General features: G+C 41.1%; 1 protein-coding gene across 4 annotated transcripts in view; it reads left to right on the plus strand.

Annotated features, from left to right (window-relative positions):
• The first annotated feature begins 478 nt into the window (after nucleotides 1–478).
• TPP2 (tripeptidyl peptidase 2) overlaps nucleotides 479–24,667 on the plus strand; it is a 75,505-nt gene continuing 51,316 nt past the window's right edge. For 3 of the 4 annotated variants that reach the window (XM_024194171.2, XM_024194172.2, XM_029914406.1), the window contains exons 1-10: nucleotides 479–678; nucleotides 11,002–11,130; nucleotides 12,780–12,875; nucleotides 13,150–13,254; nucleotides 15,295–15,419; nucleotides 16,274–16,437; nucleotides 17,750–17,904; nucleotides 19,572–19,648; nucleotides 20,213–20,340; nucleotides 23,271–23,370. In XM_024194171.2, coding sequence (XP_024049939.1) covers nucleotides 517–678; nucleotides 11,002–11,130; nucleotides 12,780–12,875; nucleotides 13,150–13,254; nucleotides 15,295–15,419; nucleotides 16,274–16,437; nucleotides 17,750–17,904; nucleotides 19,572–19,648; nucleotides 20,213–20,340; nucleotides 23,271–23,370 — 1,241 coding nt within the window. In that variant the 5' untranslated portion in view covers nucleotides 479–516. The remainder of the gene's footprint in view (nucleotides 679–11,001; nucleotides 11,131–12,779; nucleotides 12,876–13,149; nucleotides 13,255–15,294; nucleotides 15,420–16,273; nucleotides 16,438–17,749; nucleotides 17,905–19,571; nucleotides 19,649–20,212; nucleotides 20,341–23,270; nucleotides 23,371–24,667) is intronic. The other variant, XM_029914398.1, reaches the window with a different exon arrangement.

Consider the following 24,667-nt stretch of genomic DNA (forward strand, 5'->3'; position numbering starts at 1 on the left):
CAGCTCTGTGACTGCAACAGGGTCGCTGGGGCTGTAACGATGACATCGCAGCCTGAGGGGCCCGGAACCAGGCCCGTGGAGCCTTTTCCCTGCTGAGCCATTAAAGGGGCCGCACGGCGGGGGGAGGGGGGGGAGCTGTGACAATGACCAGCGGGGCGGCGACCGGGGGGGATAGAGACGGAAATAGGTTCCTGTTTCTTTAAGACTGGCCGATTCGGCGCAGGTTTCCTTACGGAACCAAACGGGACGCGAGTTCCGGCACGTGAAGGTCCGTGTCATGTTGTCTTATTGGATGGTTAGACGCATTCGCCCCCCCCAGCTCCGGCGCGCGCATAAGTGCGTTTCGCCGTCCTATTGGCTGGTATAGCCTATGCGCCGTGGCGCTCTAGAAGGCGCGGGCATGCCGCCCGACGATTGGCTGGGTGGACGCATGCGCCTTCCCGCCCTTCAGCCCGTCACTTGGTGCGTCCCAGGCGCCGGGAGCTGGTCAGTCCCGTCGCTCTGTCCCTTGGCATCATGGCGGCCGCCGCGGAGGAGCCGTTCCCCTTCCACGGGCTCTTGCCCAAGAAAGAGACGGGCGCCGCCTCCTTCCTCGGCCGCTACCCGGAGTACGACGGGCGCGGGGTGCTGCTGGCCGTGCTGGACACCGGCGTGGATCCCGGCGCGCCCGGCATGCAGGTACCCGGGGCGGCGCCGCGGCGCCGGGTCACCGCCCGCGGGGATTGGGGGGGCTCCTGGGCCTTGTCCGGGGCAGCAGCGAGCGGTGCTTCTCCCCCCCACCCCCGTCCGGGGTCGCCCCCAGTCTCCTGATCGTCTCGCAGCGTGGGAAGGAGTCAGCGCGCAACAGAGGCGGGCTGCGCCCTTCGGCCAGGGCCCACCCAGGGGGCGGGATGGTCGGGCTGAGCGGCTCCCGGGCAGGGCGTTGTAAACCGTGGGCGCCGGGCGGAGGAGGAAGGGGCAGGAAGTTGGGGCAGCGGCAAGGCGAGCGGCGTGAGGCGGCGCAGGCACTTGCCGGACTCCGGGGTTGGTGGCTCCTGTAGGCTGGAGGGGCCGGGGTGAGACACCCTCAGAGGGAAAACGGGTGAAGGGGGCCGGGGCCTCACTGACACCAGAGCTGGGGGAAGGGGGTTGTTGAACTTATGCGGCAAACGTGTGCCCCGTCCCCCGAGAGAGCCAGGTTTGAGCCCTTGGCGATGCTTGCTGTGGTTTTGCTAAGGTGCTATATGGGAGCTCAGGAGAGCTGCTTATCCTGGAGTTTTATAGTGCACCGCACACTGAGGCGTCCAGCATGGCCAGCAGCACCCCGTGCTGTCCACTTATCGCCAAGCCAAGTGGACTGGCAAAGCAAAGTCCATATTGCTCTTCATGGAAACCTCTGCTGTTCCTCCTTCTGTGGTTCATCTGTTATAAGACCAGAAGGGGGACCGTTGTGATTATATAGTCCGACTTCCTGTGTAACACAAAACATAGGACTATCCTGAATTATTTCCTTTTTGACCTATATATGTTTTAGGCAAAACATGGTTATGGGAACTGTGCTTAGGGCAAGACTTCTTGTGAGGCAGGATGGGAGACTGCTGTTGTTGTAAATGTTATTGTCTGTGGTAGAAAAGTATTGAAAGACACTACAGTGTTCCTTAAAAATGATCAGATTTTGATTAGTCTAATCTCCTCTGGACATCTATTCCAGAGCTGGGTCCCTTCCACTGAGAATGCCTTATAAATGTCTCTAATGAGCTTCATTTTGGGCTCTGAGACCTGGGGTATGTTCCTCATTTTGCCATAGACTTCTGGTGTGACCTTGGACAAGTCACTTATTCTCTCTAACTCAGGTTCTTCTGCAATAAAATCCAGCTAATACTTACGTACTTCATAGTATTGTGTGATTTTTATTCTTGTGGTTGTTGTAGTCATACGTGTTCAGCTAAGTGTAGTTAGATTTTGTACAAACAAAAATAACTGCAAAAGTCTATAATCTACGAAGAAATATACTGAGGAGAGAGGCATGGAGTTTATACATGGAGCTGTCAGCTCTGCTTATAACTAAGGTTGCCTAACATTTTCTGTTATAAGATTCTGAATTCAGTTTAAAACTTCAGGCAACCTTAATTCTGGCACTTCCTAACTTTCCTGCTTTGACTTTTCAACCTTAACTTTTTCGATATGGTTTCTTTTGTATGTAATTTGTTTATAATTTTCATATAACAAAGGCCCATTAAGTATGTCCAGCTGCCTTTGAGCATCTCTGCTCTTGTAGGTATCACAGAAGTGGATCTTAAGGAGGGATTTCGAGAGGGTTGTGGCCTGGTGAAAAACTTATGTGGCAGGGATAGTGTGGAAGAAGGTGCTGTGTGAGCCGTGGCAGAGCAGAAGGGGGTGGAGGATAACATGGAAAGAGACATGACTCTAAACTGGGAGATGAAGAGCTCTGAAGGGCCTTGAAGGTGAGAATGTGGAGCTTGAACTTTGCCTTTCCCATCCCACCTCATAGTGGTGGAATTCAGAGGAATTAAATGGCCAGAATGATGGTCAAGGAAGATGCTCTTAGAGGCTCATAATTTGAATTAACTGAGGCTATGTGGCTGTCAGGTAGGAAGAGGTTGGAGTAGCCCAGGCAAATCTCATGACATGGAGATTGGTGCTTTTGGCGATGACAAAGGGTTTCGGAGAAAGGATAAGATTGTTTTGCCCATGTGTTAATTTGATGGTGTGCTATCAAGGAGGAGATGCTATGGAGAGACAGTCCCAATCCTACATCTCAGCCTGAGAGCTGGGTCAGGATTGGAAAGATAGATTTGAATTATCCACATAAACATGGTAGCTGAAGCCATGTGAGCAGATATGATCACTGAAGAGGTGTAAAATAAGACAAGGAAGGGACCAAAGATGTAAGACTTTGGAAACTCAGTGGAAAGTGTGGGCAAAGAAGAGGATACCACCACAAGACACTGAAAGAATGACCAGAGAGGGTGGAGCAATAGAAAGCCCAGGGATGACAAGATAAGTGTTAAAAGCAGTGAGAAGTCAAGGTTGAGCAGAGTCTCTGAGATTTGGCATGAAGTCATTAGACACTTGTGAGAGGTGATAGGCAGCATTATGCCAGCTAGCTGAAAACTGCACAGTTGTTTGAATAAAGACAAGCCCTCTGATATCCACATTCCTCCCACTCCTATTTACCCAAAATGAGACCACTAAATTTTTCACTAGTTGATCTGACAATATTGTTCTCGCCTCCACTTTTAATTCTCTATTGGCTCCCCTTCTTCATTGCACCGAGTTCAAACTTCTTGTCTCTTCCTTGAGGGCGCTATGTAGCACTGCCTACCTCCCTGACCTTGTCTCATCATGATGCCTCCCACTCTTGCTGCTGATGCTAGTTTTGATGTCCTGTTAGTCAGATTGTCGTGGGAGCATCAATCTCCCCCCCCCACCCCCAACACACACATTCCACCCCCATGTATGGAATGCATTACCTGTTCTTATCCACCAAGTCACTACCCTCATTCAGATTCCTCATTAGTACACACTTCTGCCTTGATTTTTCATGTGCTCAATAATAAAAAACAAAACAATTGACACCTCCAGATGTACTGATGCTTAAATTGGGTAACTCCATAAACTTGTTACCCACCCCATTCTCTTCGTATTGTTTGTTACCTTTGCTTGTCTTGTCATGTTTCAAGTTAGATGAAAAGACATAGTCTCTGCTCCAAAGAGCTTACAATTTGTTTTGTAAAGTGACCTGAACACTTTCAGGTGCTGTAAAATAACCAAGGGTTTAATTGTCACAACATAAATGTATTGCTTTTACCAGGGTAATTATATTTGGCAAGAGCAATCAGTTTGTACTTGCTTACTGTGTAATAAAATGCCTGATGGATTGACAAGAACCTAGCCAGCCAAGGTTTTTTTGTTTTTTGTTTTTTGTTTGTTTTTTTTTTTAAACATATAATCCCCCATATAACACCACCACCCTCATTCGTAGACTCTCAATACAGTCGGATTCTCACAGTTGATGTTAATGCACCTCTGCTCCCATTTCCTGCAGGACCTTCCCGAAGGGGGAGCAATTTGAATAATTGATCTGGATCTGTAGCCCTCATTTAAACCAGTTAAATTGGTTGAGTTAAAAATAATTGATTTAAAACACTTTTACCAAGCCTCCACCTAATTTGAAGATTTGTGCTGTTGCAATTTTAGATTTAAATATAAAATGAACAACACTATAAATGTTTTTTATAAACTCTTCAGTGCCACCGCTGATAGGTTATTTTATTTGAATTTTATCAAACTGCTGTAGGCAAAGTACAAAATATCAAATAATAAAATTGTATTTTTGTTTTCTCTTATAAATCCAAAATGGCATAGAAATCTTTGTCGTCATGCAGCAAAATTATTTCTCTTATAATGCTGATACTGTACTGTAAATTTGGGGAACTTCGTTTTACACACATGAATTCCCAAACATTATCACCTCAATATAAATTTCATAATGTAGTATTTAAAATATAATTGCAATCCATTTAAAAAAAAAGTCAGTTACCACTGAGTCTTATAATTCAGACTCGCTGAGATTGCTTTCAGAATTAAAATCCTTCATTCAAAACCTAGTTCTGAAGCCCCAGGTGTTGCCTTGTAGTTTCTAACCTTTATTTGTCCTGGTGCATTCAAAGAAAATGCTCAGTTGATTCCAGCAGAAGAAGGTGTAGTAGTTTAATATTTGAGACATTACTTGAGCATGAAAGTAGCATGAATCCTCTAGCTGGGTCATGGGCAGAGGGGCTTGAACCCAGGACCTCTGGATTTGAAACTCTGAGTCTTTGCTGCCTGAGCTGAAAGACCCAGATCTATTAGCTCAAAAATTCTACTTTCTCATATTCCTCAACTAGAGGTCAGAGCGCCACACTGTAAGTGTGGGTTACACATTCCTCCTGGCAGGTGAAGCTCTCCCTAAGTGGCGCAAGACCATTGCTACTCAAATTCCTGTACTGGCCATCTGTTGCAACGTAACTCCCTTTTGTGGAGGAAATAAGCATGGCTTATATTCTCATCCCTGTTTTCTTGCAGAATGCTCTTTTGCAATTCCATCCCTGAATAGCCTGTACGTTTTTAGTATTCACTGGAAAACTTGACTTGGCTTCCAGTTGATTTGCTATAGGTGGAAATCTATTTCCAGCATACCTATTCAAGAGCAACTGTTGGTTCTTCTATTGTAAGTGTAAACTTGTACCTATAGGGATCATTCACAAATGCTAGAAAATGGTGCTGTTAAAGCCTACTCATAACTCTCTTGGAACACATTTTTGCCATTATGTAATTGAGGTTCAGTAAACATTTTTATAATCTTCCGCACTTCAGCAGTTGAACATGAATTCCTCTGTACAGAATCAATGTCATTGCTATTAGCTTCAGTATTTGGAGAAATTCCTCAGCACACCACTTCAAAACGTGTTATCTTCTGTCAGAGAAGAGCCAATATCCTGTCTAGTCTCTTCATAGATTTTCATTAACCTGGGACACTCTGAAACATAATTTTTTATGCAATCGGCATAAATATTCAACCATACTCTTTCGAGGCATGATAAATTAATTCACAGTCCCTTTGCAGCTGCCAAACAAACAGGAAAATGGCCATGCATTTATCATGCCTCGAAAGAGTACGGTCCCAGACCCAGATCCCCCCATCCATAGTGGGGAACCCTGTGCCCATTTGGACTACTATTGAAGTCAAAGGGTATCCACCACAAGCTTCACATTGCAGGATTGCGGGTATAGATATTGTATTCTTGCCTTTAAATTTTTAGGGATCAACTTTAGAATGTGTGTTGTGTAAAGGAACAGCCATATGTGACTACATTATTTTTCTTGCTAAGCCTCCCAATCTTACCCATATTAGTTGCATTGTTTGTAGTAGAATGGTGGGTTGCTTTCTTACCATTCTTCACATTGTGAAGTGCCATAGTATCAGAAGGAAGAGTAACATGGACTAATGTTTTCCTGTGTGTTTCATATAATGTGAGGGCATCTGCGCACAAGTGACTTTACACTTATCTTTCTTTTTCTGACTCCTACAGTCCCCTGACACCATAGATTGCCAGCTCTTACTCTGAGATTTTCCAGGGTATACTATCCTGGCAATGTCACAGCTGCCATAGAACATGGCTGGCATATAGATTGAACCTGTAAAGGTCAATTTAAGCAAAAGTGTGGTTTTAATGCAATGTACAGTTTTGAGAAACTATTCCCCCCGCCCCCCATTCTTATAACTTTGGGCAAAAAGACAAACTCGCTAAACTCAGTAGTAGAAAGCACTGTTTATTATGTGACCATCATACTTTGTAGATCAATTCCAGCTGGATTCTGTAGCAGCTGTGACATCTTTCTTTCATTTCAGGCTTGCCCCTTCTCTTGAGGTCTTCTACTATCTCCTTATTTTCCTTTCTTTCTCCTTAACAGCAGGCTACACAAGAACTCTCCTTATTGAGGAGGGCTGGATGTGGTGACCTAAGTCCAATGAAACTGTTTTTTCATTTAAGCTTGAGATGAATTCTAAGTTAAGATACGCTCTTCCCAACCAGTGAATCTTCCCACCCACCTGAAAAAAATACCCTTCTTCCACAGTATTTGTATAGCAATACAGGTGTTAGCACTTTATGAAAGAGTCGTTATTCCAAAGAACTTAGTTTAAGATGACAGAAGACAGCATGGTGGTACTCCCAATTTCTTCTGGAATCAGTGGAAGAAACCAAGCTTGGTATTGAACTGTGTGTTGTCACTAAGCAACCAGTCTAACCCACTTCCTCACTGCTTTGTTTCTGCTCCCTCTTTCTCCTTCCTGTCCTTTCTCCGTATATGTTTTCCAGGATCACGCCTATGTAGACACTGCACTGCATTACTTGCATTGTCTTTCGTAGCCTTCAAGAGGTGTCCCGCAATGCCCCACTTTGACCGCTCTGGTCACCATTTTGAGCTCCGCTGCCCAGTGACCAGGTACGCAGGTATATGTCCCTCTCCTCTAAATCCTGTGAACTTTTCAAATTCCATTTCCTGTCTGCTCGGCATGGAGAGCTCACCTAGTGACTGCCCAGGTGACTGTGCCAGGTACATGCTACAGATGCGCTCCTTCCTGGAGTATGCAAGAGGTGGTGGATCTCCAGGGTCTGTGGAGAGAAGAGGGTGTGCAGGAACAGCTCCGATTGAGCCGTATAAATGTCGATATCTACAAGCAGATCGCTTGGGGCATGGAAGAGAAGGTCCACGAGAGAGACGCTGCGTGAAAGCCAAGGAGCTGCAGCAGGCATACCAGAAGGCAAGGCGGGCTAACAGTTGCTCTAGTTCAGAGCTGTAGACGTGCCGTTTTTATGAAGAGCTGCATGCCATCCTCGGCAGAGACCCCACCACTACCCCCAAAAGTCCCGTAGATACTTTGGGAGAGCAGGAGTCACAGGCTTCCACTATGAAATGATGAAGAGGAAGAGGAGTATGGGGAACAGGCGACTGGGGGATCCAGTGGCACAGCAAGCCAGGACCTGTTTTTGATTCCTGGACGGTCGAGCCCGTACCTACAGTCCAGCATGGGTGAGCCTCATGCACGGGGAAGGAATCTCTGGTAAATACGGAGTTTGCGTTGATATTGCAGAGACACATCTATTCATTTACTCTTTTTTACTTATGCTAGAGGAGGTAGTGAAACAACCAGTAGAGGTAGAGTTGCCATCTGCTTCTCATTCCCCTATACAGTTAGGCAGAGGCGGCACTGCAGATCAGGGATGCACCGGGATGTCCCGTGAATCCTCCATAGAGATCTCGAGGAAACTTTCCTGAAGGTAGTTTGCAGTGCTCTGCCAAAAGTTTCTGGTGAGGGCTGCCTTACTACTTCTGCCGCGGTTGGACACTTTCCCATGCCACTCAGCAATTACTTCAGCAAGCACCATTGCAGCATACAGGCTAGCAGCATACAGACCCAGTGTGCAGCCGGATGCCTGCAGGAGCTATTCCCTTTCAGTTTCCATTACTATCAGGAGTGAAATATCAGCTAAAATCATCACCACCTCTGGAAAACGGTGCCTGCATTCAATTCAGTTGTCCTATATGCGTATACTCATGCCTGTGAGCTATCCCCTTCTTATTGTCCCAACTCTCCCCCAGACTCTATTCACCATGGCTGAGACTTCCGCCGTGCTCTGTGAATCTCAAGGACAAGTGAGAATGTAGTGTTTGCAACTTGTGTGGATCAAGGGGAGTGAGTTCAGTATACCAAGTTTCCATTTATCTTGTGAATACACTCACAATGCACAGAGGTACTATTGTATCTTTTGCAGATGGAAATGTGGCCTCGAGGGTCTCTCCGTCCGCACCAATGGAGCGGCTCAGCCACTTAAGGAGGAGAAGGAAGATGATGTTGGATGACCTGTTCCAAGAGGTCCTGCAAGCCTCTCTGGTGCTTCAGATACCTAGCACTAGTCTTGGAGGATCACCCTGATGGACAGAATGGACAAAGATAGAGTGGAGAGAAGAAGAGCACAGGAAAAGGAGAGAGACGTGCTGCAGGAGATGCTAGCACTTCTCAAGTGGCAAACAGACATGCTGGAGACTCTTGTTGATCTTCAAGTTCAGGAGACCCATGCTTGCCTCCGTCTGCATCCCATCGAAAACTGCATTCCGGGACCTCCGTACACCCTCCGCCCCCATTCCACTTGGCAACAAGGGCCACTGCAGTACCCCCTACCACTCCACGTAAGGGGAGAGAACAGGCAGGTCAGCGTATGTGTGGCTGAGAGACACGGTTGGTGTATGTGTTGAGAAATGGAAATGACTGTTCTTTTCCCCATATTTATAAAGTTTCATTCAGTTATAAATATGCGTTAAAATAGGTTTGGAATAAAAGCCTATTTATGGAAACTTAATTCATCTTTATTCTCAATATATGCTGGCTGGGGCTGACATCATTCACAGATAATAGCAATCGGTGCATTTGCAATGTTATATTAATACACACACAGCACTCATTACAAGCTTCATACTAGGATGCAAAAAAACAATGCCAGGCAGAGCACACTACATCAACATACGTTAATGTGACTCACTATTAAAATGGTCTTTCAGAGCTTCCCTGAGCCATTTAGCTCCCCATTGAGCTCTTATAGTCCTCGTATGTGGTTGCTCAAAATCAGCAGAGAGCCATTCTGCCTCCACCGAGGTGGAAAACTCCCTCCCTCCCCCTTTGCTTCACAGATATTATAAAGCACACAGCAGGCAGCTATAATCATTGGGATTTTTTTTTTAACTGAGGTCTAATCTCATGAGTAGGCAGCACCAGTGTCCTTTCAAACAGCCAAAGGCACATTCAGTTGTCATTCTGCATTTGCTGAACTTGTAGCTGAAACGCTTCTTGCTGCTGTCAAGGTGGCTGGTGTACGGATTTATGAGTCCTGCGAGTAAGGGGCAGACTGGGTCTCCCAAGATCACTGCATTTCAACATCCCCAATGGCAATCCTCTGGTCTGGAAAGAGAGTCACTGCTTGCAGCTATCTGAACAGGCCTGTGTTCTTAAAGATGCATGCATCGTGCACCTTCCCTGACCAACCCATGTTGATGTTGGTAAAATGTCTCCGGTGATCCATCAGCACTTGCAATACCATAGAAAAGTACCCCTTTCCATTGATGCACTTTGTGGCAAGGTGGTCCGGTGGCCAAAATAGAGAGATGTATGCCATCTATTACCCCACTTCAGTTCAGGACCTCCATTGTTGCAAAACCATCCACTGTGTCCTGCACATTACCCAGAGTCACAGTAGCAGGATGTGATTCATGGCCCTGAGCATTGCATTACAGCAACCTCATGGTGGATTTCCCAACTCCAAACTGATTCCTGGCTGATTAGTAGCAATCCGGTATTACAAGCTTCCACATAGCGATTGCCGCTCGTTTCTCCACTATCTGTGCAGATCTTATTTTGATGTTGTTGCGCTGGATGGCTGTGGCAAGCTCCGCGCACACATCCAGGAATATGGCTTTGTGCATCCAAATATTCTGCAGCCATTGCCCATCATCCCATACCGGCATAATGATGCGATCCCACCAATCAATGCTTGTTTCTTGGGCCCAGAATCGGCACTCCACGATCTGCAGCTGCTCCATGAATGCCACCAACAACTTTGAATTGTTTCCTTCTATGTCTCACAGCAATCTAGCCTCCAAGGAATCATCATGTTCCCTGTGCCTCCTCTTGTGGCTCTGCAAATACTGCAGGATCAGGCCCTCTGTGCTCACAATGTTCACTGCAGTAGGGCAGAGCTGTGCAGTATCCACGCTTCTCACACAGATGGTAGACGCATGGGTTTGCAGGGCTTTTGAAAAGAGGCGTTATGGGATGTCGATAAAATTATGGGATGGAGAAAACTATATCATGGGACACAGAAATCATGTTCCCAGTCACCCCTGCGTGATTCGTTTGCTCCCATGAGGCGGTGCAAGCCCTTCACAAAACACCCTGTGCCAGATGGTGGCAAGTTGGACAGGAGGATATGGTGCACTGCTCTTTGCGTCGGTGCAAGTGCTAGTAGTGATGACACACACTCCACCAATTCAAGGAACGTAGTGGGGACATGCAAAAGCGATTTAATTACTGCAGTGGCTGTATGTCGAAGTAACTTAAGTCAACTTAATTTTGTAGTGTAGACTTTGCCCTAAGCCTGTTGATTTTAGAGGACTTACGTCCATCTTTAAACAGATGTCATGATGCAACCTTAATTATAGTGGCATTCCCATGCTATTATAACATTAAAAATAATATAAAACTGTTTTGTGTGTGGAGGTGGCTAATGAAATGGCAGGAGCTCCTGGATGCTGGGGTAGATTTTTTTTTTTAATTTTATTTTTATTTATTATTATATCAATTTAAAAGTTCATGGTTTATATAGTTTCTTGGGTGTTTATTTAAAAAATGCAACTCTAACAGCCACATATTAATCTCAGATAATCATTTTCTTATGTTTTCAGATTACAACTGATGGGAAACCCAAAATAATTGACATAATTGACACAACAGGTAGTGGTGATGTAAACACTTCTACCGTAGTAGAACCCAAAGATGGAGAAATTATAGGTCTTTCTGGAAGAACTCTGAAGGTAAGCATTTCTGTATTTTTGCTGTCGGTTTTTATTTTTTTTTTCTGGTATCAAATTTAATGGCACCTCTCCCCTTTTTTCCTTTTCTGTCTGTAAATTATTCCCTTCTAGTGAAAACCTATACTAGATTGTCTCACTGTATATCCTTCTTGTATGTTATATCCCTTCCCCCATCCTTTGTCTGGCTTATCTATTTAGACTGTAAGTTCTTCGGGGTAGGGATTGCCTGATATGGGGTGTTTACAGTATTGAGCTCATTGGGACCAACCACATATTTAACCCAAAGACACTACTGTAATAAACATAATAACTTAAAATTCACTTTGACAAATCCAAGGTTTCTTGCTTGGTTTTCGAAGGCTGGTTCAGAAAAAACTATTCCTCAAAAATTTTAGAATGATGCCAGTTTGGAAACACTTAAAAAATATTGGCATTAGTGAAGACCAGCTGTGTAAAATGAAAGAAGAACCATCATATTAAAAATTGACATAATTAAGACCGAATGTGATCAGCACCAGCAGGTCACTGAGGAGTCTTGGAGGTCGGGGAGGAGGAACAGGGAGGGAGTTCTGTTCTGTCTCAATATTAACAGCATCTGGGAGGTCTGAGAATGATTTTGTGGAAGGCAACTGGTTTAGATGGTAAATCTTAACAATGATCTCGGATGTCTAGGACTGTTGCTGTTGTTGATAGATTGATAGCCTTGTAGAGGGGCAGTTAGTTTCAACCCCTCCTACTATCTGATGCTGTCAACCCCTTGGAGCAGGGGTCCCCAACGCGGTGCCCGCGGGTGCCATGGCGCCTGCTGGGGCATCTAAGTGCACACATGTACTGGCCAGCGGACAAGCATCCGCTGAAATGCTGCCGACAAGCAGCGCCATCCAGAGGCGTCGCCACCAAAATGCCACCGATTTTCGGCGGCATTCAGTGGCGACACCTATTGACGTTGCTGCTTGTCGGCGGATGCTCGTCCGCCGCCACAGTCCTCCGTGGCTCGTCGTCTGGCGCCTGCCAGACGAAAAAGGTTGGGGACCACTGCCTTGGAGCGTCCTGTGCTTTGTCTTTTCATGATTGTACATGGAATCCTTGTCCCATGAGCTTTCCCCCACCGTGTGAGGCTGTTGGCCTCTGCCCTCATGATCTTATAGCTATAGGGCCAGTGAACTTGATTCACTAAGAGTCAAACAGCAACAGGAGATTAAGTTGAATTTTTTCCTTGTGCTGTTTGCTACCACTTACCATGGTAAGCAGACCTGCCCATTATATTGATATTTTTTAAAAAATCACAAACAAAAAAATCTGCTTAGGCAGTGTTTCTTTGAGGTAGAGGGATCAACTCTGTAAAGGGGCTGTTCATTCTCCATACCTTTATCGTATCTGGCCCTTCTGATACTCTCAGTTTTATAGTGCTGGCTGCTGTGATGTCATTTCACTAGGAACCAGATTGAGGCTGCCACACCATCTCGCAGAAGTTGGTATTTACTGTTCTCTAGGTCTGGACTTGAACCACTGGCCTTTACAAACTGAACCGTTACAAATCTGCTTAGCCATGTATTTTTTTAATATATATAGAACACGTTAACGTTTAGTGTGCAATGCCTGTTGAGAGCAAGAAATATTTCTATTTCTGAATTTTATCTGTTTTCTAGATTCCAACAAATTGGGTAAATCCTTCAGGCAAGTATCACATTGGTATAAAAAATGGCTATGATTTCTATCCAAAAGCTCTTAAGGAGAGGATTCAGGTAATTTATTTTTTACTTTCATTTTGTATTCATATTATAATATTTTAACTTTGCTTTTTTGGTTTTGTTAGAAAACTATGGCTTGTAAATTGCTATAGTGTAGATTTTTCTTTTAATTCTTTGCTGATATAACAAGGTTTTTGTTTGTGCTATAGTTGTCATGCCCCAAATCAGGATTGTCAAATGATTTAAAAGATAGTGTTCATAAAAGGTACAAGTGTCTCTTACGCAAAGTAACATATTGAGGATTTTTTTTTTTTTTTTTTTTTTTTTTAAAGAACGCAAGGAAAAACAATGGGATCCTGTTCACAGGCTTCTACTAGCAGAAGCTTGTAGGAAACTAGATGAGTTTGATGCAGTTCATAACTCTCCCTCACAAGTTTGTATTAGTTTTTTAAACAACTTTTTATACAGAAATCACTTGCTTAAGAGACTTTAAAAAAGCTTTATTTGATAATTAGAAAATGAGAGACAAGGTTATTTTAACAGACAAATTGAGTGAATGTTACTGCATCTTGTTCTGAAATCAGGATATAGAATGCGTACGTGAATGCTTATTTGGTCTTGAATATTATCTTTGTTTTATCAAACTCCTTTTAGTTTTTAGTGAAAAGTTTCCATTCTCTTTAGATCACATTGTCTCTCCTCTGAGGTCAGTGATCTGTTACAGTCTCAACTTAGAATAAATTCTCAATGTTAATGTAGCTTTCATTTAAATTCTCTGTCATCTCAGTTGAAGGGAAGGGCAATAAAACTAAGTGCTGTCAGCCCCTTAAGGCACTCAAGTCATCTGCATATTAAGTCCATCAGTCAGTATATTCTGATTCCATCAGTCTTCAGGCCACTGTGTCTTAAGAATACAGGAATCAGAAATATTATGAATAAAGGACCTAGGATAAAATACTTATATTGGATTCATTTGCAGAAGCATTGGTAGTCATTGTTGAAGACCACACATCTTAAATTTTCAAATGTTACTTGTTTATACCTTCTATAATGGGCATTTATTACTTCTTGAGTGTATCAAGTCATGTAGCATCTCCCATGTTTCAAATTTGTTCTAAATCTATAAGATGCTACTAAGGCTGGTAGGTCTTGAAGGAGGCTTACCAGTTGTTCACTGGGTTTGTGGGTTGTACCCACACATCTTGGATTTCTGTAAAATATAGGAAATAGTTATTGCTGATCATTCCTACCTCCTCTTTTCATTTGTTCTATTTTGGCATCCAGCCAAGACATTGTATAATTTTCTCAACAATGGAAACACTGGCTACTTCAGAAGAACACACTAGTGTAAACCAAAACTGAGCATACCAACATATTTGCATTAGTTACAACTTTATTCATTCAGACTTCAGGAGAGAGGCAGAGGAAAAAGATGGAAGAGAGACTTATCAGTAATTGAACTGATTACTAGAGTACTACAAAATAATAAAACATATCCTTTCTCTTCTGCCATGTGAAGTGGTGGTAGATCCTGCTTTCTAGATAAAATTAATGCATAGTAATTGGTTTTGATCTCCATTTTATAGCTCTCTCTTACTATCCTAACCTTCTGTCTTAATTAAGAATTCCTGTACTTCCTCTGAAGATTGCAGGTGACAGAAGTTGGGAGGAATTATAACTTCACATCCAGTATTAACTTCTAGTAATTGATGAGTAGAGCAAAGAAAGTGAACCATGCAGCAAATTTTATACATACTGTAGGTCACTATTACTTTTGTAGCAACCACCGGTTTACTGGTCATGATGTATGCCAAAAATATTTTAAGATTTAGTTAAATTAAATAGAATACAGACAGAACTCTAATTGTTAAATGTATAATATGTTAGAACATATGTATCTTAACATTGCTTACATAAAAGGTAACTTAAATAGATAAGGGTATCCTTGTTAAAGCAGGGGTTGGCAACCTCTGGCACATGGCTCGCCAGGGTAAGCACCCTGGCGGGCCGGGCCAGTTTGTTTACCTGCCGCGTCGGCAGGTTCGGCTGATCGTGGCTCCCACTGGCCGCGGTTCGCCGTCCCAGGCCAATGGGGGCTGCGGGAAGTGGCGCGGGTGAGGGATGTGCTGGCTGTGGCTTCTCGCCGCCCCCATCTATAAATTGATACTAGCATTTTTCTATAAACTCTACAGTACTTAATCACTTCTGCATAGGAAACTTTATAAAGAATCTCTACAACGATATCTGAAAATCATGACAGATGAGTAACTTGATGTTTCTTACGTTTTTTTTCTAACGCTTAGGGTAGCACATTATACATAAACATGTTGGGAACTTTTCCAGACACATCAGGTCATATGGATTTTTTTTATTAGGAAAGCAGTTTGTTGCACAACTTGCCTCTGTCTGTATTGCTAAAAGTATGAAAATAATGATATATTCTAAGAGTGGTTTTTGTTTTTGTTTTTTTAAGGCAACTAAACTAATGAAGGAAGAATTTCAGAGTCAAGTAGAACTGTTGAATTCTTTGGAAAAAAAATACAATGATCCTGGCCCTGTATATGATTGCTTAGTATGGTATGATGGTGAGACCTGGAGGTAAACTCTTGCTTTTGCTTCTAACTAAAATGTTTGAATTTTACATGCTTTAAACGTTGGTTCAAACTGTATTCTGCATTGCTGTAAAATATAAGTAGTAGTTATTGATGATCACCTTGTAAAAACATTTATGTAATGAAGTTTTTACTAAAAGGATGTTGTAAAAAGAATTGCCACCTTTAGCAGGATTTCCGTTTTAGAAATGTAGGTCCTGATCCTGCATCAGGACTTGTTAGTGCGGACTCCTGAGCCTGCGCAGCGTCCTGTTGAAGGTTTAGGGCTGAGGGGGATCTAGAAGAGTCTTGTGTTTTAGTATTTTTGTCATGATTTAGCCAAGTATTCAAACATTTTGCCAGTAGTTATTAGCTAGTGTTATAACTTTACATTTCTGAAGTCATGCTTTTTTTTTTTTTGTGGATGGTAAATTTTACATTAAGTAGTTAAATACATAAAGCTGTGTACAGTGGCCAGCGTTTTAACTTTAGGCACAGATTTTAGACTTTTAAGTCAGTGTTAAGGCATTTGAATAAAAGTGGCATGCCTTTTTTTTCCCTCCTTCCTCCTCCTCCCCCCCCCCCCCCCGAGTTGCTAAGCTATCACAAATCTCATTGAAGTCAATAGGATGTTGCCCCTTCCCACAATCAAGCTACTCTTACTTATATGCCTCTATGTATTGATTTAGGAGCCTGACTTTTGGTATTTGGGTTTGAAAATTTTGACCATTATCACTTAGAAAAAACTAGACAATTTAAAGCGATCTACAAACTCTGTGGTCATTTTATATTGGGAAGAACAAGTCAGGGGTTCTTACTATAGATTGATCTGGGTTATTTTATACTCTTCTATATCAACAGAGCCTGTATTGATTCAAGTGAATGCGGTGACTTCACTAAGTGCACTGTGTTGAGAACCTACAGAGAGAGACAAGAATATGGATCTTTTGGCATCTCAGAAATGTTGAATTACTCAGTGAACATTTATGATGAGGGGAACCTGCTTTCTATTGTGACCAGTGGAGGTAATTTGTTTTAATCAATTGCAAATGAAATCTATTTTAGGTATCTCAACAAGGAAACGAGGTGATGCCACTCTTTCATAAAATAAAGTAGGTTTCATTTTCACGGTGCTTTTGAGTCAAAATGTAAGTGTCTCTGTGTAACTGGTTAAACTTCCATATTGGATTGCACCATGGGGGGAGCAATTTAAATCAAGGCAATTAAAATGTTGGTTAAAAATAATTGTTTAAATCAGAGTGAGGCTTTGTAAAATTAATTTGAAAACATAGGCTCTTGCCATTTTTGATCATTTTTAATGAATTATAAATGCTTTTTTAAAAAAATTACTGCTGGTGTGAGGTATCTTATTTTGAAGTTTATAAAACGGCTATAGTCAAAAATCAAAATACTAAAAATGCAGTTAACACACAAGCAGCTACGTGTCTTTTCTTAAATGCATAGTTCCACCTTTGTGGGGTACAGCTTTCTGATCAGACAGTTAAATGCCACATTTGTGAGTATGGTATAAATGCATAGATCATTATCAATGGTGCCCCACTAAAATTTCCCTAAGAGGCATAGAAATAGCTAAAATAAATGAGTAGATGGTTTCCTGCTTGTGTTCTATGCACTGCAGTCCTGATACTCTTCTTGCTAATGCTGGCTTCTTACAAGTAAACATGATTGACTTCAGTGGAGTTATTCCTGAGTCTCACTGGTATAAGGGAGAAGAGAATCAGGCTATTAAACGTAATTGCTTCCGCATGACTTTAAATAGAGAGTGACTAAATTTAATTGCTTTCCCCTGCAGCTTGCATGATTAAAGAATGCTTACCAATGGAGGGCAGCTTCTAAATGAAAATATCTGTGTATATGTATAACTTAGACAAATTTAGCTATTGCTTTGATTTGCCAAGGTATAATGAAGGCTATCTATACAAATTTCCTTTGACAGCTATACCACTATAATTACAGCTCCATCTACTCTTATCCCATTTTTGTGCAGTTTATATAAATATCATGTATATTTAATTTTATAATTGCTTGCTTTCTAAAATGTAAAGCAACAGTGAAAGGTGCTAACAAAATTGAGTGACAATTGATAATCAGAAGATTTAAAGAATAGATGGATGTCAAAATTAATTAGTAAGGACACTTCTGAAGAATCTGAATTCCATATGGTGTTAGCTTTCGGCATAAGCTCTTAGCTTTTTTTATGGTATAAATTGCTCAGTAAATGAAAATTAATTGGATTATAGCATATTAAACTGAGGTTTCTACTAGGGTGTTACATTGAGTACACGCAATAGTATGCTTTTTGTTTAATTTGTTCAGGAGCACATGGGACACATGTAGCTAGTATTGCTGCTGGATATTTTCCAGAAGAGCCAGAACGAAATGGCGTGGCTCCTGGAGCTCAGATTCTTGCAATCAAGATTGGTGATACAAGACTAAGCACAATGGAAACTGGCACTGGCCTAATAAGAGCTGTAAGTGTTTTGCTGAATTAATAGCTAATTAAGTTAAGCTGCTTGACATCAGGACCGCGAGTGTGTAAGTATATCTTCTCAATAGCTAAGAGAGAAAGTAAAGTATAATTTGAGAGATTTGTGGAAAACTGTATTGCTAAATTTATCAACGTTGCCTCCAGAAAAGCTTAACTCCTAAATCAGATGATACTTAGTTGTTCAGTATGTAACTTTGACAGATGTTTTTCATGTCGTTCTGAAGTGGAGACAATATTTTAATAAATCATAGCTTAAAAATTACTCACTTTTATGCATATGCTTTTATAACTTGCCTGTCAGGAAAGGGCATTACTCAGTTTGATTAGTTGTTGCTTCCTAGACTTGGAAAAAATCAAAGGAGAAGTTTAGTAAGAATTGAAACCAAAAAAAGTGAAATGGGACATTTTTAATAGCTAGAAAATGAGAGGATATGAAGTTTCAGGCACTGGGGTATAAGACTATATTTACCTCATGAAAAAAATACTGCATGGCACAGTTGACGTAGGAATTATCCTATGAAAACAGTCCAATAGGCTGTCTAGCCCAACATTCTGTATCCCACTTCACAAATACCTCAGGGATAAGTCCAATGCATTGGGTATTTTTGGTAATGTGGCTTTGTTTTGGGCATCCTGTGTAGGCTATCGCTTTTAGCAGGATACCAGCCTGTTAATGCCATTCCGGTATTTTACAGGTCTTGAGGTGCCAGACTCTTTAGTGAAAATAGAGGATACTGTACAAGCCTCTCATAAGACAAATTATTTTTAATACACAATATATATTTTGTGTTGTATGAAGTGCGTACTATTTATTTTTTTTTTAGTCTGGTACAGTGAAAAACTGGAGAAGGAGATTTTAACATATGGGATAAGTGTGTATTATTTTAACATTCTTTGCTTCATATAGCACTGGTATATGGAGTTACTGGTACACTAGACAACAAAACAAACCCAGGAGAGAAACGAGATGCATCCAACAATCTCATTAAGAATTTGAGGACTTACTTTCACAACTACTGTTCAGAGAAAATTGGACATTATTCCGTTTCAGCAGCAAAGGCACTGGACCTCCATTATTTTATCTCTCACAGAATTCTTATTAGATATCTGTAGAAGAGAAGGAGAAAGGAAGAGAAGGTGAATGTAAACTTTTTTCAATCCAAAAAGGAATTAAAAAAAACCCAATCACATGAGTGATCTGTAGAACTACCTCCATATGACCAGCATGACGAGACACTGGAATGAAGGGCCACTGCACTGGGTTTTGATTAGATTGCACAGCAAAAGAAGACTGGGCAGTACTGATTACCGGCATACAGTGGCCAAGAACTAATGATTCCTAGTGTTCTATATACCCACATTCTCTTAACTATATAACTTATGAGAATAATTTGATAGTTCAACTATGCAACGCTTGGACTTTGTGCAACATTTATCGGCTACAGGGGGAAAATATTTTTAGTAAAGAGACAAGCTGGAAATGAAACAAATCTGCCTTTTAACAAAAACATGAATATTCATCAGAATCTTTATCAACATTCATTCATCAGTGTTATAAATAGGCTTATAATGGTTTCATTTATATAAATGGTGTTATTTGCCATCTCTAAGGTTTTTAGTGGTAAACTTTTTTAACTTAATCTTTAACAGATGATAGAAGCAATGAAATACAAGTGTGATCTTGTCAACTACAGCTATGGAGAAGCAACACACTGGCCAAATTCTGGGTGAGTACACTATGTTTACCATAACCAGGTTTAATACTGAAGAATACTGGTGTTAAAAATTGTTGCATTTGTGTAGTAGCACTGTCAACAGGAGTAAATAATCTAGACACTAATAATTCATTGATATTAAACTGCTGCAGTACATCTCAAATTGCTGAACTTGATCTATGGATTAAGTGAGCCTACTGAAATTGTCAGTATTTTGTAGTATGTTGCAATACTCTTTCTGGGAAAAAATATATAGTAGTAATCCCTTTACAATGTGTGGATTGCTACAGAATCTTTCCTCAAGAATAGATTTTAATCTTGCTAATTAATTTCCTTTTAAAATTGTTCAGGGGTCACTCCCACACTCTGCTCAGTGACCACCCTTTCAGGTCTGGCAAACAGGCCGAACGTTACTCAACTATGGTCAAAAACAAAGGTAGGGTATGGAATCCTGGCCCTATCAATTAGTGGGAGCTTTGCAGTTGATTTCAACGTTGCCTGAATTGCATTCTGGATACTAAGAAGGAGGAAGAAAATATTTTGTTGCTTAAATGATGTTTTCTGTATCTATTTTAGGAGAATTTGTGAAGTAATTAATGAAGCTGTATGGAAACACAACGTAATCTATGTTTCAAGTGCAGGGAATAATGGTCCTTGCCTTTCTACAGTGGGATGTCCAGGTGGAACTACATCTAGTGTAATAGGCAAGTAGCTCTCTTTAAAAATAAATAAATAAAATTAAAGAAAGGAGAGAAATCCCTACAGTTTAGAAAATATATAAATAGCTGATCTTTTACGTTATATATTTACATTAAGTGATTGAGATAAGACCTTGTAAATATCTTGTATTTATCAAAGCAAACTAATTAAGATTTACAGGATTGTAAAATCTTTTGTCTGTCCCCGAGGGCAACTGTCTTAAATGGAGCTACGTTCTTGGTGTATTTCTTTAGGTACATGTGTGGTAACTGAGATTTGTTTTTTGTTAATGTTCAGAAGCCTGCTGTCTAGTCTGAATGTGTAGTACATTTGTACTGTAAACAAAGAGCAGCCTCTTCCTCCTCCTTTGGGTGAAATTGAACAATATTTACTACTAATAATTCCTGGCTGCTAACTATGCAGAAAAATACAGGAGGCTGCTAGGCAGTTTGTCTTGATTTTTGATTTTTAATAAACTTGAAGAAGGCAAGCCTTGCAAATAGTCAAACTTGTCTTTAAATGCTTCATAAGTGTAATTGTCTGTATTTAAAAAAAGACCGATCCACTCGTGCCATTCATTGATCATCTTGCTATTAGCTGTTTCTACAAACTACATTTTACTAAGTTTGATCCCAATTTATCTCTTACAAAATATCTTAGACTCAGAAGATACATTTTGACTGGGGAAAAAACACTGTTTCTAATGTTTGGTCAGATACCCTGATATGCTGCCTCTTTCCTTTCCTAATGAATCCCAGCTTTGTAACTTGGATCTAAAATTTGGCATTTGTCCAGAGATATTCTTGGGGGGGGGGGGGGGGGGGGGGGGGTGAGGATTCATTCAACTACAATGTTACATCTGAATTAGCACTAAACATTTTTTTTTTTTTTTAAGACAAGTTAGCATGTCTAATAATTAGAGCAGGAGTCTGGAGTTGAACTTGTGGGTTCTGTTCAGAGGTCTACATGTGACTCATTCTCACCTTGAGAGAACATATAGAGGTTTAGTTGGCCCTTCAGCATAATGGGAATAATTTTTTTGGCTTGTCTTCGCTGCAGTGTTAGCCTGAGATATAACAAAGGTGTTGCCGCAACTCAACTTCCATTCACACACAAATCTCTAGCTCAGGTTTAATGGTTCTTTAAAATCAATCTGGTTGGCTCATCATTGATATGGGTTGAATCTTGAGTGTTGCTTCCATGAGTTCGGGCTTCTCTGTGTACACTACACAGCAGATGCCAGCAGAACCCCCCTGTGGAGATGCAGCATAAGCCAACACATGGAGTTGTGCTGGCATAAATAAACCATCTTCCTGAATGACATTAGCTAATCTGACAAAAGCACTCTTCTGTCAGCATAGTTATGTCTACACTGGGGATATAACTGATATATCTGTGCCGGCAAAACTTTGTAATGTAAACTAAGGCCGGATCTACACTTAAACATTAGATTGACTTAGCTACGTTGCTCAGATCTATGAAAAATTTCACATCCTGGGTGCTGTACTTAGGTCAGTTTAACCCTTGGTGTAGACAGAGGTTGGTCAATGGAAGAATTATGCATTCAATCTGTCTACCGCTTTTCAGAGATGGCTTTACAACATTGATTGAAAAATCCCTTCCATCGATGTGGGAAGTATTACGCTATGGTACTACAGCTCTGTTGCTCAAGTGTTTTGCAGTGTGCCTACTCTCACTCAAGATGAGCTACTTCATTTGACCTAGACTTAAGTTAGCCTAAGTGTAGTGACTCATGCTGTTGCAGTGAAGACAAGCCCTTTTGAGTATTTTGAAATCTGCAGGTGAAAATAACTTTGTTTATCCCATTAATAGTAAAGGAAATTGTGAACATCAGTGTGACTAAATCCTCACATGTGAATCTTGGTATTCCTGGGAAATCTTTTTTTCTAAAGGGTTGGCTATAGGACAGATGTGGGCAAGAGCGCAAATTCCAACTAGATGAATTTAGGGTTGCTTGCTTAAAATGAGGAAAGCTACTAGATAGGGCCAGACAATGACACTTTGGCTGAAAGGTCGTCAATGCAATATACTTCTCCTAAAATAATTCTTTTGGGGAAACCTGTTCTCAGAACCCTGCATAGTTAACTTATATAGCTGTGCTGTAACTGACATTGTAAATTGTTTCCGTACCACTCGTTCTCATGTCTCATTTTACTACAGCCTGTGACTTTTGAAACTTTACAGGCTTTACTTTGCACATGTTTGTCTTGTCAAGATTCTGTTTTCTCCAAGACCATTGGAATTTATCATCTGAGACAATTAAGAACTTGGAAAGTGAATGTGTACTATTGCACTCGAATAAATATGTGTTTTAAAATATATATAATACACAGAAGAACCCCGTTTATCTGGTCTAATTGGGACTGGGGGCCAGATCAGATAATAAAAACTCTGGATAAACCAGAGAATGTGAAAAGGCGATGCTGCAGCGCCATCTATTGGCTGCAGGAGAGATCTCCCACTTCTGGCCCTGGAGTCCTGGTTGTTTTGGCAAATGCAGAGAGCTGGTTAAGGGTGGGTCAGATAAATGGGGTTCTACTGTGTGTGTGTGTGTGTGTGTGTATGTATGTATGTATTTTCACATTACAAGTTAAATAGTATTTTATAATGACAAAGGGTATAGACTGAAATAGGCACAGAATATATCACGGTTGCTACTATTTACAATACCTGCTTGGTCTTCAAATTTACTCTCTAACGTACAAAACTTTATTGAGAAAAAACTTAACTGTTTCTCAATATCTGTCAAACTTTATGCTAGCTGAAGCTTACAGTGTTTCTAAAAAATGTAATTGTTTTCCACACTAAAACAGTTAAAATATACATACTGTTTATTTAAAGTTATTTTTGTGTATGCCATAGGCTACAGACAAGGTTATTCTAAAGTTGAGAATACTGAAATCTTTTTTTATAGGTGTTGGTGCTTATGTATCACCTGATATGATGGTTGCTGAATATTCTTTGAGAGAGAAACTACCAGCGAATCAGTATACTTGGTCATCGAGAGGTCCTAGGTAGGTTATGTATAATCCACAAGTTCACAGGCTGCATGGCTGATTTTAATTGTAGAATCAAAGTTCGTCAGAAGACAGTAGTAGAGAAGTGTAACTTGCCAATGAGAAGAAACGTTTAGTATGGACTCCCATTCTTAGATATCAAACCTCCTGTGGCTCTTGATACTTAGGATGTTGCACCACTTCAAATTGCCTTTTCACAAAGCATTCACGGTATACCTCAGGGAAACGTAGAATACCAGTGCTCTCCTTTATTCATTCCTTTCTTCCTGTGGTTAGTGAAAGTTTGCTCTGTAGCTATCTGGTTGTCATCTATTGCCCCCTTAAAGAAAAATGTTAATACTGCTAAAAGATGTTGAAGCTAACAAACACTACTGTGAGGAAGATTCTGTTTGGCCTTTTCTGGAGTTTATCTCAGGTTTCTGTTTGTTAGTTTGTGTGTAGTTGCAGCTTTCCAGTAACTTTGAATGCTACTTAGAAAGTGAGCAAAAGGGATCTACAATCGAGATTGATGCTTAGTTTGTCTTGGCACTGATCACGTCGCTCAACATGCAAAACCTTTCTGAGGATTTTGCATAGGCCATTAAAGGTGAATTGCAAAGCAAAAATAGTTTGAGGCCATACTTATATTTATAAAAGGCAAAGATCTAAAGAAATTGTGTGTTCTTACAAACAGCAAAAATATCAGGCCTCCACTTTTCTTCCTTTTGCTTGGCTAAATGATTAGACATATTGCATCTCATACAACTCAGATTTCTGCAGCAAGCTTACCATTGAAGAGGGAAAATGCGGAGGTTTAGATTAAGAATTGGTAATCCTTTTCCTCTCATTTGGGTACAGTGAGAACTGCAGCTCGAATTTCAGCTTCATGTGACATTGCTATTTAAGTTCTTCAGAGACATCTTTGCCAAATGAGGACGAAAAAAATCCAGAAATAACCTTCTACATACATTGTTCTAAAAAAGGGTCAGGAAAACTTTTTTTAGGTAGCACTTTTGTCATAAAGGAGCAGTGTGAGCATATTTTTCTTTGCAATTCAACTTTAAGCTCCATGAGTATTCCCAAAAAATGTAAACCTGATTCATCTGTCTGAAAGACCTCCAGGAAGACTTAAGTTGAACAATGGTCCATTTTACATCAGGATTCTCTGCTTCTAAGTGGCAATGGGGGTGGGAGGAGTTGGCAAAAATCTTTCCAATTGCTGGCCTGGGGAATACAAAGTGTCCCCTTCATTGTACTCTAGGTTTGCAGAAGGCAGAGTGCAAAGAAGACCGCAGGGACCTAAAGTTCAGTTAGC

Source organism: Terrapene carolina, unplaced genomic scaffold, assembly GCF_002925995.2.
Source record: "Terrapene carolina triunguis isolate 2854851 unplaced genomic scaffold, T_m_triunguis-2.0 Scaffold21, whole genome shotgun sequence".
Classification (NCBI taxonomy): domain Eukaryota; kingdom Metazoa; phylum Chordata; order Testudines; family Emydidae; genus Terrapene; species Terrapene triunguis.